General features: G+C 43.7%; 1 protein-coding gene across 1 annotated transcript in view; it reads left to right on the top strand.

The window, feature by feature from the left end:
• Positions 1-11966, top strand: part of ALDH1A3 (aldehyde dehydrogenase 1 family member A3) — a 33059-nt gene extending 21093 nt beyond the window's left edge. Inside the window, exons 9-13 of the mRNA XM_083871072.1 lie at positions 304-488; positions 4790-4954; positions 6484-6641; positions 7886-7960; positions 9320-11966. Of these exons, the coding sequence (XP_083727198.1) occupies positions 304-488; positions 4790-4954; positions 6484-6641; positions 7886-7960; positions 9320-9392 (656 nt within the window). The 3' untranslated portion in view covers positions 9393-11966. The remainder of the gene's footprint in view (positions 1-303; positions 489-4789; positions 4955-6483; positions 6642-7885; positions 7961-9319) is intronic.
• Positions 11967-13391: the final 1425 nt, after the last annotated feature.

A 13391-nucleotide genomic window follows, 5' to 3' on the forward strand; every position in this document is an offset into this window, starting at 1 on the left:
ATTCCCACAGCAAGAAAAACTAGTCACTGTCTTCAGTGAGTCCTTGTGGAAAAAAAAAATATCAGGAATTATGGCCAACTAGACCTCAAGGCAAAAAGGGAGGTGGATACAATAAAAAATCTGGTTTTGGGGGCAGTGAGGCCCTGTGAGTGCCTTCCATGGGTGTGGACCATTGTCAGCATATTTTTAAGGAGAATTTCCAAAGAAAAGGGAAAACAACAAGTCTGGAAACACTGGAATGCGGGAGCCGTACATGTGGTAACACTTGCAAGTAACACTTTTCTCTCCTGGGTGATCCCACAGTGGACTTGGCAGTGGAATGTGCCCACCAAGGCGTGTTCTTCAACCAGGGGCAGTGCTGCACGGCTGCCTCCCGCGTCTTCGTGGAGGAGCAGATCTACCCCGAGTTCGTCAAGCGCAGCGTGGAGTTTGCCAAAAAGAGACTGGTTGGAGACCCCTTTGATGCTAGAACTGAACAAGGGCCCCAGGTAACTGTGTGTCTCAGAGCAGTTGTTGTTTGGTTTTTGGTTGTGGTTTTGTTTAATTTTCCTTGTGTAAATATTATCCTTACGGATGCGGTCCCGGCAGAAGTGCCGAGGGGTGAGTAATGTATCGTGGCTTTATTTTTCCTCTCTATTTTAAATATCAATTAATCAAAACTGTTGAAATGTTATGTTGTAATTTTATAAAAAACACAAATGTATTTAATTCAGTTCTTATCCAGCTTTATGGAAGGGGCTGTCTCCCTGGTACAGTAACACAAAGCATGTTGCAGTGAGCCATAGCTCTCTGCAGAAGAGTGCAGCTAAATGGCTATTCAGCTCCTTGGCTGTGTGGGTGATGACAAGTAGTTAGAGCCCAGAGACTCCTGAGTCCTCACTTTCCCTCTCCTCCTCTGCTGCCTTTCTGATCCTTTGGAGAAGTTTCAGCTGAATTAGGAGGAAGAAACATGCCAAACTGCTGTCAGAACCAGCCTCCTCAATACTTCCAGAGCCTTCCTCTTAGTTTTTCCTTTTGAGGCAATCTGAGTTGTGCTGGAGAGCTCTGGGGGAAGATGATCCTTAGGTCACATCTTCTAACAGGCCCACTATTTGGTACCAAAAATAAAGCAAGGTTCCCAGAAACCTATAGCCAAGGCCTTTTTTTCTCAGTACTGCACTGTGGGCTGTTCTTCCTTGATGTTGCCTGTGTAGGATCCCTCAGAGAAGGGGTGGCTCTGAGGACATTTGCCTCTCCTTATCTGGATCTGAATGTGCACATGATTCATGCATGGCAAAACCTCACTGCTTGCCCTCATGCATGGGGGAATAAGATGATGTACATCCCCTGCACATGCTGAGGCTGCATCTGGCCCTGTAACTTGCCTAGAGATTTCAGACTGCTCAGGACTTTTAGGAAAAGAATCCCATGCTGAGACTTACTCCAGCAGAGATGAGTTGACCTTCAAACACTGATTTAATGAGAACAGCTCCTGAATCCACCCAGTTGTGAGTTTTAAGGGGTGAAACACCCTGCAGTGATTGGAGCATGTTGAACTGGGCTGCTCATTTAACTTCATCAGTGTTCCCAGCTCTTGCCAGGCTGTCAGGGCACTTCCAGAGTGCACAGCCCCATCCTCTGGGATCACTGCTGTGGCTTAAGGGAGACCCTTTGCATACAGATCTCTAATTAAGCCAACCTTCAGGCTGACAGTGGTTGTAGCTCATGATCTCTTTGGTCCTGCATCAGCTGTAGGTGATGATAATCCTGTTCCACAAGAACATGAAGTTGATGTAAGCTAGTCCTGGAAAAGTGGTTCCATGTTTGTTCCTACATTGCACTGCACTAGGTTGGGGAGCTGGCTGATTCAGGTCTAATCCAGCCTTTTTGGAAGTGAGGAATAAAGGTTTTACACAGGTCAGTCCCCTGATGTGAATTACTGTTCCCTGGAAGAGATGCTCATGGCATGGCAGTGGGGAAAAGATTGTGTCAGCTGCAGTCTTGGGTTATGCTGATATAAACTATATTGCTCTGATTAAAATTGGGTCAACTTTAAACAGCGTTAAATTTAGACAGAAATGAGGCATGCTTCTGATGAGACTTCTCCAAAACTCACATGTGTCTGGCAGTGCTGACTGGCTGGAATTCAAAGGACACCACAAGAAACCTGAGGGGTGATCAGGACTGTTTGAGCAGAGTGCCAACCTCAAATGCAGACCAAGGGCAGTTTTTAACTTTGGATTCCTGGGAGCTGTATCACAGGAAGCAATAAAGTAAATCTGCACAGATGGCAAACTGGTTAACCAGTGCATTATACAACTGTGAACAGCAAACTGCACTAGATGAGACTGACATCCTGGGGCACTAGAACAGGGATCACATTAGAACAAGACTAGACTGCTTTTGTTATTTTAGAACCCCAAATACTGGGATTTGTGGACTGCAAGACCTAGTCTACAGAAATAAAAAAACACTAATCATGGCACTTGTTAGCCAGTAATTATTCAGCCCAAAACATATAATTTGATTTTTAAGACAGTGAATATTTTCCTTATACTATAGACATGCACTTTAGGATTAAAATTTGAAAATAAAACATTTAAGTAGAAAGAGTTTTGTCCAACAGCCTGTTGGACCAGTTGTGGGCTATTTTGTAGGATTGCAAACACTAGGTTTGCACATGGAAAAAATTCTCCTTGTGGTCTTGACTGAAATGAAGCAAGAGATGAAGATTTGGGGGTTCCCAGATTTTCAGTATTGCAGTGATCCTTAGAAGCTCCCTTCTCTATTGAATTAGATGAACAAATAGTAGAATTTGCTTTACCAGATCATGTGTTTTTAATAGAATTCAATGCTTGAACCATAAATAATAGTGGAGTAGGGGACAGAATTTAAACAAGCCTTGCAAGCTCTAGTTACAATGACAAACAGTTCCACCCTTGCATGTCATTTTTACAAATGTTTTCTTTCCCCAGTGTCTTTTCATCTAACTGTAGTTTGCCTTGCAACAAGTTACAGCTGTATAAATATCCTTGTTTTGTTTTCTGTGATGTGAAGTGGATGGACTGGATTGGTCTGGATCACAGACATGCCAGGATGGAAAGCACTTGCAGATATTTTCGAATTATTTACACTTGGCAACTAAGCAACCAGACAAATAGACAATGTGTATGACACCTGCCAAACTCAGTGTGGCACTGTATCCCACAGGAGGGCACACATTTCCTTGGGCAGTAGCAGGAATTGAGGGTGTCCTTGGGTAGCACCTTAACACATGAGAGAACACAAGCACTTAGAACACGCTGCCCACAGTGCATGTGCTACACACACATCTGTTTGCCTAGAGATGTGCTGGCCTCGTTTCCACTGTGTACCAGAAGTACCTTAAGGACACCCTCCTGCAGCTTTGATATTTGTCTAAAAGCATGAAAACTTGGATTGTGTGTGGCCAGGATTAACTAGGGACAGGATATAGTCTGTAATCTGGACGAGTCAAGTGTGGAACACTCCATGTAAACAGTCCCAACTGGCAACTGGCCCTGCTGAAATAAAACCAGATGCCTAGGGAGGGGGATTGAGCCAGAATAAGCATCTGGAGATACCTGGCAATCAGAATAACCCCCCAGGCTTCCAGGACACCTTGTACCAGTGGGTGGAGTCTTTTCTTTAATCACCTCAATAAATTTGTTGAGCTTTCCATTTAGATTTTCTTTTTAAAAACATCTCTGTAGGTTCTTTTACCATCTCCAGCATGCTGTCATGCAGAATTTCATCACTTAATTCCACATCGTGTCAAGAGCCAGGTCTGTTTGTTTGAAACCTGCAGTTCTGCATGGAGAAGGGTCAGCAGTGATGGAAGTGCTGTGGCCTTCTGCACCTCTTCCCAGCACAGAACACACTGTGCTTGTGGAGTACATGATGTTTTCTCCAAGTCTTGGTGCAGCTGTGCAGCTTCAGGGTCCCGTCACTGGACTGGCCTTTCCTCACCCCTACAGAAATCCCTGGTCAAAGGCTGACAGCAGCATTCACTATTTGAGATCACTCCATACTTAGGAGGAGGAGTTAGAAAAGGTAGTTAAAAGTGAGGATATGGCTCCCAGTGCAGAGAAGAAAAAATGCAGGATTATACCAGTCTCTAAGAACTGTGAAAAGTGATTCTGATTTTAAAAGCAAAGCTTTATTGCAGAAGTTGTTGTGGAGTCACCCCTCCAACAGGGCTTATCTTTGAGGCTGTTCATGTAGTGTGCACTGTGGGAGGAGATGGAGGCAGAGCTCACTGGGTTCTTTCAGCTGGAGACAGTGAGCTGTGGGTAAAACTGCACACTGCAGCAGAATTAATAGTTCTTATATGCTGGTCCTCCCTCTCCTGTACTGATTCTGTTGCTGCTCAGATCCATTGCTGAGCTTTCTGGTCCATCTCAGGCAGTTCTCATACTGCTACTGAGATAAACCAGTGCTTGGAGAAGGTCAGCAAATCCCAGAGCTCAAGTGAGGTGAGCTGTGTGGGGGAACATATCCAGGACAGGGAGGAAAGGGAAGGGAGACCCCTCCATGTGGCAGCAAACCATTGGATCACATTCAGCTGTCACAATGTCACTTCACCTTCAGTTTCCTGTGGCTCAGAGCTGTGCCCATGTCCTGTCCCTCTCCCTGGTCACTGCCTGACTGCCACATCCTAAACTGAGCTGTAAACTGACCCAGTTTGACAGTGCCCTGCAAACGTGCCCCTGGGCCACATTCCATGACTCCTCTCTGGAACCATGATAATAAAGGTGCTGCTGTTTGTTTCTTTTCCTTTTGTGTCTGACAGATTGACCAAAAACAGTTCGATAAAATCCTGGAGCTGATAGAAAGTGGGAAGAAAGAAGGGGCTAAGCTGGAGTGTGGAGGCCTTGCCATTGAAGACAGAGGCCTGTTTATAAAACCCACGGTGTTTTCAGAGGTCACTGACAACATGAGAATTGCCAAAGAAGAGGTACAGTTCAAATCACCTAGAAAAATGTGCTTCAGAATCAGAAATAGCAGTGATGGAGAGAGTTCTGTTTGAATCCTTAATTTTAAATATAAACAACTGAGTAAAATAACTGACACTGTGGCAGGCTGGAGCAATTATTTACCCTGTAATTGCCAGTGACAGTGGACAGTGTAATGTGTCTTCTTGCTCCATTACTTTGTGGAGAAGAGGTGGTTTTATTGCAGAAAGGTGAGAAAAGAACTCTGGGACCTGATGCTGGTAAGGAGCAAAGGAACAGCCACTGAAGTTCTCTGAAGCAGCCTTAGGATCTGAAACAATCCCAGATTCCATTCTCATGGCAAAATCCCCTGAGACTGACTATTTCTTTCCTATATGAAAACATGGTCAAAGCCAGCAAAGTGCAGATCTAATACTCTGGCTTTCATTATTCATATGTAGAAATGTTGAACAAGCTGCATGTGATTAGATCCTGTGATATTCCTTTGAAATAGAAGTTAATCTACTTTTCATCATGTTCCCTAATGGAAAATAAGTAGTTGCCAAAGTCTAACTGGCATTTGTAGTTTATAGTTTAGCCTAGTGCTTTTTATGGAGCTGCTTGCTGTTCACTCCTGGCAAGATGTTTAAACGTCTCAGATCTGCCACAGAATCTCTAAGGAACCTGGGAAAGATATCAGTCAGTCAGGGCATGAGTTACATGCTAAAAATAGAGAGAAAAAGAGCTGAAAATCCCATGACAGACCTTTTCTTAATGAACTAACTCCAAATCCCAAGCCATGATTCACAAAGCTTATCCAGTTCCATTCATTGGCAGTTTTGTTGCAAATGCACATTCAGCCTTTGCCTGGGATTGAGGCTCCACGTAAGAGCCTGGATATCCCAAAACAAAGACATCTAGAAACCCTTGTATGAAGCTTAAAAGTAGCCCAAATGAGTCTGTATCTCACATTCAATGGACTTTATTGTGCTGTGAGAGCCTGCAGACCAAGAAAGGGCTCCACCTTTGATGAGAGATTCCATCCCAGAATTTGGGAAGCCTTTTGTATGGCTGTTGCCTCTACTGGCAAGCCAAGTTTGTGGTCAAACACAGACGTGGTTAATGCACTGCATGCAAATAAAATGCATACAGTGACAAAATCAGGGTTAAAACCAAGGAAGAAAACTTGCAGTCCTTGAAATAAATTAATTGTTACTTGACTATACTCAGCTTCAGAGTTCAAAAGGAGAGTTGGAAATGGAGTAAGGATGAATCGTTTGTAACTTGTCCAGATCTAACTCTGCTTATTTTGATTGCTACAGATGATCCATTACTTGTTGGATCTTAACATTTATTAACTACTGCAGCACATCACAATGCTTTCTTTGAAGTTTAATTAGTAGTTTTTAAGGCACTCTATCAGTGACCCCTAGAAGGCTAAGATATAAGATTTTAAATATATTATGCAAACAGAGCATCTGATTCTGATTACTTCAGAATTACCATGATTAGCAGATGCTTTCCTGTAATAAAGTTTAATTGATATGTGCAGATTTTTGGGCCAGTTCAGCCAATTATGAAGTTCAAGAGCATAGAAGAGGTGATAAGAAGAGCCAACAGCACCGAGTACGGACTCACGGCCGCGGTGTTCACCAAGAACCTGGACAGAGCCTTGACCTTGGCTTCAGCTCTGCAGTCAGGAACAGTCTGGTGAGCAGCCTGGGAACAGAGAGGGGCTGGGGCTTTGTTTCCTGGGAGGAGAAAGGGATTTAGGACTTGCAATCATGTTGGTAAGGTAATAAGGTTACTAATAAGGTTATGGGCTCCATCCTCGTACGTGCTGTTCATTTAAGAGTTGAACTTCATGATCCTTGTGGGTCCCTCCCAACTCACAATATCTGTGATTCTCCAAATGCTGGAGGTAAGATGTATTAGTAGCCTGCCTAATTCTTGATGTTCTGCTCAGAAGCAACATTCATTCCCCAAAATAAGGTGATGAGGCCCAGACAGCATGTCAAGAAATTGTCTGTTTTTTTCTTTCAGTCAAGGTATTTCTTTGTCGGGGTTGTAGTAAGTTCCACCAGCTGTGATGCCTTCCAAAACCCTGCAGGTAGTAAAAAGCAATTCTCATGACCTTTAGCCAGCACCAGATGGGATTTTGCTGCACAAACCAGTATGGACAGTAGATGGCAACACACCACTGTCACAAAGAAAAGCAGCTATTTTTGCAAACAAATTTTCTTATTTTATAATAGAATGGTTTTAAAGATGGAATCCTGATTTTTTTTCCTGCTCAAGACAGGAAGTTGATCTGGTGTCAAATTCTGATGCACGGGATTAATTTCAAGAGTTGGCACCAGAAGAATCAGCCTCAAATATCTACATAAAAATGGGATGCTGGACTTTGAAGGATACACACCTACAGCACAAGCCACAGCATCATTTGATCTTACTGAGATGCTGGGGAAGTTTCTGCATTTTGCATATCTACAGAAACGGGCTCAGTGCTTTTATTTTATTGTGACACAATTGTCTGATACAGTCCAAATGTTTTCTGTACCTGGAAGGGGATGCTGGGGCCTCATTGTGAGTGTTTAGACAGCTTTCTGAGTGAACATGTTCATTTCAGAATGTACTTAATAAATTAGGGAATAGCTTGGATTATTTATTTTAATCCTGACTCTGAGCATGGCATAAATTCTAGCTCAAGCATGAATATCTTTACCATTAGAGGATATGAAGTGAGATGTAGGTCAGACTGAGAACTACTCAGATATTTTCTGTTTCTTCAGCAAAAGCAGATTTTATTGCAAAAATCTGATTTCTCAACTGACTGAATTGTATAAAAGAGAAAACTGAGAGATTTCAGCCTTTTTCCGTATTGTTGCTGTTGTCATCATCTTGCTTTTCCTTGGTATTGAATTGTCTTTTTAAAATTGATGTTTTCATTGTAGGATCAACTGCCACAATGCGCTCTATGCTCAGGCTCCTTTTGGTGGCTTCAAAATGTCAGGCAATGGCAGAGAACTGTAAGTTTTGCTCAATATTTTGTTTCTGTGTGGGTGGTGAATGCAATAACATTTGTGACTGTGAAAACACTGTTGAATTTGCTTTTAAAGTTTAATCAGGCTTGCAGCATGCTCCACAGGGAGGTGCTAAGCCAGCAGAGCGTGGATGTAAAGCATTCCTTTAGGAGCACCTTCATCTGCTTTATAAGCTTTTAATAGCTCCAGCTCAGTCAAGTCCACTTGGAAGTACATTTCCATACTACTTAGATTTTTAGATGAAGGGAGAAGGATGGCACCATGGCTAGGGACACTGGTGTCCACTCCAAACCTGCTCCATCTTTCCATGGTGGTGTCTGTGCTTCTCTTGGCTGCTGTATTGTTGCTCCTTGTCAGGTGGGGAGGAATGATCTCCCAAAATCTACATGCCACCTTCCAAGGTTGCTGCTAAATTAGAGAAGAACCCTCTGTCTCTCTTCCCCTTCTGGCCTGTTACAGTGGGGTGACCAGACACTTCAGCTCTTAATAGTTACTAAAGTTGAAGTTTTTAAACCAAGGTCACCCCATGAGTTAGACACAGAGCTGAGGCATTGTCTTAAATCTTAATTTTCTTCTTGTATAGGAGACAGGTTTTCTTAGGCCATTCAGCAGACTCCTCAGAGGAATCTAACACACCTTTTCTTTCACAAGCCAGATTTAATCCCAGAAACCATTTCCAGTAACTGTTCTGGAACATCTGCTGCTCCGAGACGTTCAGGTGCCTCATCTGCTAAGCACAGCAAATAAATGAATCCTCAGATGGGACATAGATATATATTGAGACCTTATGGTTTGCTTTGCCTGACTGCCTGGCTAATTAAAGGATGTCAGAGGTTTCCCATGGGAAAGGCATGGGAACAGAGCCAGTTATCACCAACCAAGACATAATGCAGTGGTGGGCTCTCTCATCAGTCTGCATTTCTGGAGTAACTCTGTCCTTCTGACAACATAGTATCTTGTAGATAGAAGCTTTCTTTTGGTGAAAAAATAACTTTGATTGCTGTCTAAGCACCAATAACTGTGTGTACCAGGCTGTCTCTTGTATGGCTTCTCACAGCAGCACTCAGTTTGCACTAGGTAGAGTCACAAGTGTCATCTTGAGGGTTACAGTGACCAAAGCATTCTGTGTTTCTTTCACAACAGGGTGTAATTGTATGTACTCATGTGCATGTAGTTGGTGGTTATTAGAAGTGGTGGGACAAGTGGATAGCTGGTGCAAATTGTTCAGGTCTGGTTTTAATGACCTGATGTCAAAACGCACATGTGTACAACTCTCTTCCCTCAGGCAAATACACATTAACATTCAACAACTGTTTATCCCTTTCCTCCTCTTTTCTTTTGCAGTGGGGAATATGCTTTGGCAGAATACACTGAAGTGAAAACAGTCACCATTAAACTCTCCCAGAAGAGTCCATGAAAACAGGAGGCCTAAAATGCTGACACTCTGAATGTGACACATGGGGGACGTGTTCAGAGCAAAGGGGGAGGGGAGGGGTGGGAAAGAAAATGGAAACACGTGTCTTTATTCCTCTAGAAACACTGAATCTACTGGACTCCATTTTGCCAACTGGCTCTTCAGAAACTGATCCACTGACCCTACTGGCAGTACACACTTGTACTCTCTACAAGTCCCTGGCTGTACATCTGCCTGCTCCCTGTGACTCAAAAGCTGGTCTGTCACAGTGTTGGCAGGACATCTGCTTCCAAACTGTACCCCTGAAGGACGTGGACATCACTGGCATGTTAGAGAGACTGCTGGTACCATCAAAGGTACTGGCAAATAGCTTCAGAGGGACTTGGGTTTCCCTTGGCAGAGATGGACTCAAGTGGTGAGGGTTAGAACAACTTGACTGGAGTTGGAGTTTGTGTGAAGATTGCAGCTGGAGTTTGGAATGGAAGTGTAAGCTTCCCTGGGAAGATCTGTAAGGAAATTCTCTTTGAAAGAGCTATTGTGGTCTCTCTAAAGATATGTGCATTCTCCATCCTGGTGATATTCTAGCCCTGAATGAGATTTGTGGGAGTTTCCTAGAGGACTCCTTTGGGGCCAGTATGTCACCCACCAGAGCCAGCCTTTCAAGTGTCCTTGGAACCTGATGTTTGGGTGTGCACACACTACACATGCTGCAAATGCAAGTTGCTGGCTTGCTGACCCTTCTGGCTCCCAGTGAGTCACAGTTGTATCTCAAACCTTCACTAGAGCACTTTTCTCAAGAGGATTTTGCACTGCACTTATCGTGGTGACACCTAGTTGGATGCTGAGCATGTAGCATGGTAGATACCCCACAGAAAACACTCCATACCAGTCCTGATCTGGGGGAAGGAGCAGAGGAGCTGCAGGAAACTGTCTTGCACACCCTTTCTCTCCAACTTTCAGGCTTTTTGAACATCTCTTTGTTTTTTTGAGCCAGGATTATTACTATGAGAGTAAAACTTACAAGCTCTTCACATTGTTTCTTTATCCTGTATGAATGTAGCTTAAAATACATTCCTGGAAGTGCAGTGTGCAGAGATCCCAAGCACACCTTGAGTGCTAAAGAGGAGAGTGTACAAGCCAGTTACCATGGAATAAGCCTGTGGCTGGAGTTCAGTCTGTCAGCAGCTTCATAGCCATTGTCCCTGTGAGTGCTGTCACCTCGTGGCCAGCACAGAGTAGCTGATCCTTCACTGAGAAAACTGCCTTGGATTGTGCCTTGCTCACAGCTGTCCATGGAGTGGCTGTCACACCAAGTTCATGCCTTAGCACCTCCAGCAGTAACTTCTTTGCATGCCCAGACATTATTATGAGATTAATTATGATGAGATTAATGCCAAGCTACAGGCTATCTTCAGTTCCTGGGTTCACTGTTTTCCCTCTTCCTCTCCCCCTGACTCTGCTGGAGAACCCTGGCAAAGGCACAGCCAGTCCCACGTCTGCAGGAGTTAGTGGTGACAGCTCGTTAGGAAGTTCAGCTGATCCCTGTGGGATTGTCCTCTGAGAACAAACCCACCGAGGTTCCTTATGGCTTATCAGCAGATCTCCAGGGAGCACTGATAAGGATTGCTGCTCCAGATGTCAGAGCTTGAAGCAGAAATGCAGGTCTAACCTCTCTTCTCTGCTGCAAGCCAGGATTTACCCAGTACCTTCCTTTGCTCACAGATAGGCTCAGACAGCAACAACTTCTGTTGCATGAGTGGAGCTTTTTTTGGAGGAGGAAGGAAGGTGGGTGGCGATAAGTAAGGAAAAGAGTTTGCATGAGCCTAAACTTCCTTATTAGTTGGTGAATGTTGAAATTGAACTTCAACATCAATTCACTTCTGACATGACATACCTCCAACAGTGTGACCAGGAGCCTGTCCTTCCACAGGGTGTGAGGCAGGTGAATCTCCCCATCCAGTGATGAAAATGTCCTCCCTTCCCCATGAAAGGCCAAATTGGAGCATTGTAAATAAGTTTCTATTTTTGTAAGACACTCAAGAGTGCAAACATCTTCTCAGACAAACATTTTACTCTTGCCCACCTGAGGGTTTCCTTGGGCTGCAGCCAGACAGTAGGGAGGTGAGGCAAACAGTAAAAGGCTGGTTATCTTGATGTATCTCTGTATTTTGGATAAACAGTGGTGGAAACTGAAATAATCTGAAATTCTTAAAATCCTACTCTTCTGGCTTTATATGTATGATATATATTTCACTTTTTTTCCCCCCTTACCAAGTTTTTTAAAAGTCAATGTATCTCTTATTGTATAAATCAGGGTTTGACTCTACACACTGAATTTTCTAAGTTATATAACACTAGACACTAACTTTAAAATAACCCCTTAGAGGGTATATATATTCCTCCATTGCACAGTAAGGCTTTCATATGAATACTAGTTGTTTTTTTTAAAAAGAAAAGAACTATATTTATAAATTAGGATACAGTTAATCTAATGTATTTTTATAGCTAAAGGTACATGAAAATGTTACGTTTAAACCTCATGTATATATTTAGACTATGGATACCTTTTTTGTAATAGTTCTTTTTCCTAATAAATGTTTAACTTTGTGAAATGGATGTATCTGGGGATTTAGTATCTCACGGGGGGACTGTGAGGGAATCTGCACTTGGATTAATTTTTGTAATTTGGGAAGAATTAGCCAATTTTAAGAGTAAAGTGCTAAGTGTAGTCAGTGTTCTGCACATAAAAGCTTGAGTTGTGCCCTTTAGTGTCAGCAGAGGGAGGAGAGCAGAGCTGCAGCTGGCAGGGGCAAGCACAAAGTTGGATGGATCATCTTTTCCTTCTGAGGTGAGCCTCAAAATGAAATGTTCCAAGACACTCTGGCTCCTGCAGCCAGATGGGGCTTCCTGCCTTGCTCTGGCTGCTCCTAAACCCTTTGAGACACATCCACCACCAGTGTGGCTCTGCTAAATGTGTTCCCAGCCCAGTTTTATTTCTCTCATCTGCAATGTAGATACAGAGCAAGAACATTCCATTGTCATTTAACTCTCTTCCCATCTGATGTGTGAGAAATTCCTGTCGGGTCCCTACACAGGCCAAGCCAAACTCAGTGAATTTTCCACTTGCTGACAGCATCACTCTGAAGCTTTCAGACTTCAGAAAAGGGAAGGCTGGAGATAAAAAGGCATTAGTGTGAGTGACACAATCAATGGAGACATAAGGAAGAGTGGGATGAGATTTGAGGAGGGAAAAAAGGGAAAAATTAGCTTGACTATGTGGTTAAATTATTGCCAGGAAATTAGAGGCGCTATCATAATAAAAGAAAAAGAGTTATTTTAGGGTGTTTTCAAACATTGTGCTAAAAATGGTGTAAGAAAGGTCTGGGTAAGAGCTGGGCTGTGAGGCATAAAGGGGAGCAGGCTGGGTAAGAGGTGGAAAGGTGCTGAAATCAGGTAATGCTGGTTTTTAGCTCCGTTGAGAGTCAGAAAACAATAGTATTGGTATGTTCTTGCTCTCTACCTATGACTGCAACTGGACGCAGATAGATGGGGACCTGAACCAGCGCGAAAAGCAGCGGTGAGCACACATCTGTGTCTCCAAAATCCTCCAAAGCAACCCCCGGGCAAATCATCCCTGGGCAAATCTCAGGCTGCCGCAGCCGCTCTGTGAATGCACATCCACCCTCAAGTGACCATCAGAGACCCGCTGCTAGATACCGACCAGGGTAAAAAACATCCTTTGTGTTTAATTTACAGAACGACTACGAGCAGCAAGGCAAAAAGCACGCAAACATCGGGGTTTTTTTTTCTTGTTTGGTCCGGCGGGTGGGGGAAACGGAGCAAAGGCCGGCCAGGAACGGGTCAGGAACACCAACATCTGACTCCTTCCGAAGAGAGGGGGCAACCTCGCTCTGCTCTTCCAGCGAGGACCAAACTCGCCCCGACCCGGGGAAGGAACAACTTTCCAACTCCGGGCTGGTAAAGCCAGGCCCTGCCAGGACC

This window comes from Zosterops lateralis, assembly GCF_965231275.1.
Source record: "Zosterops lateralis genome assembly, chromosome: 13".
Taxonomy (NCBI): Eukaryota; Metazoa; Chordata; class Aves; order Passeriformes; family Zosteropidae; genus Zosterops; species Zosterops lateralis.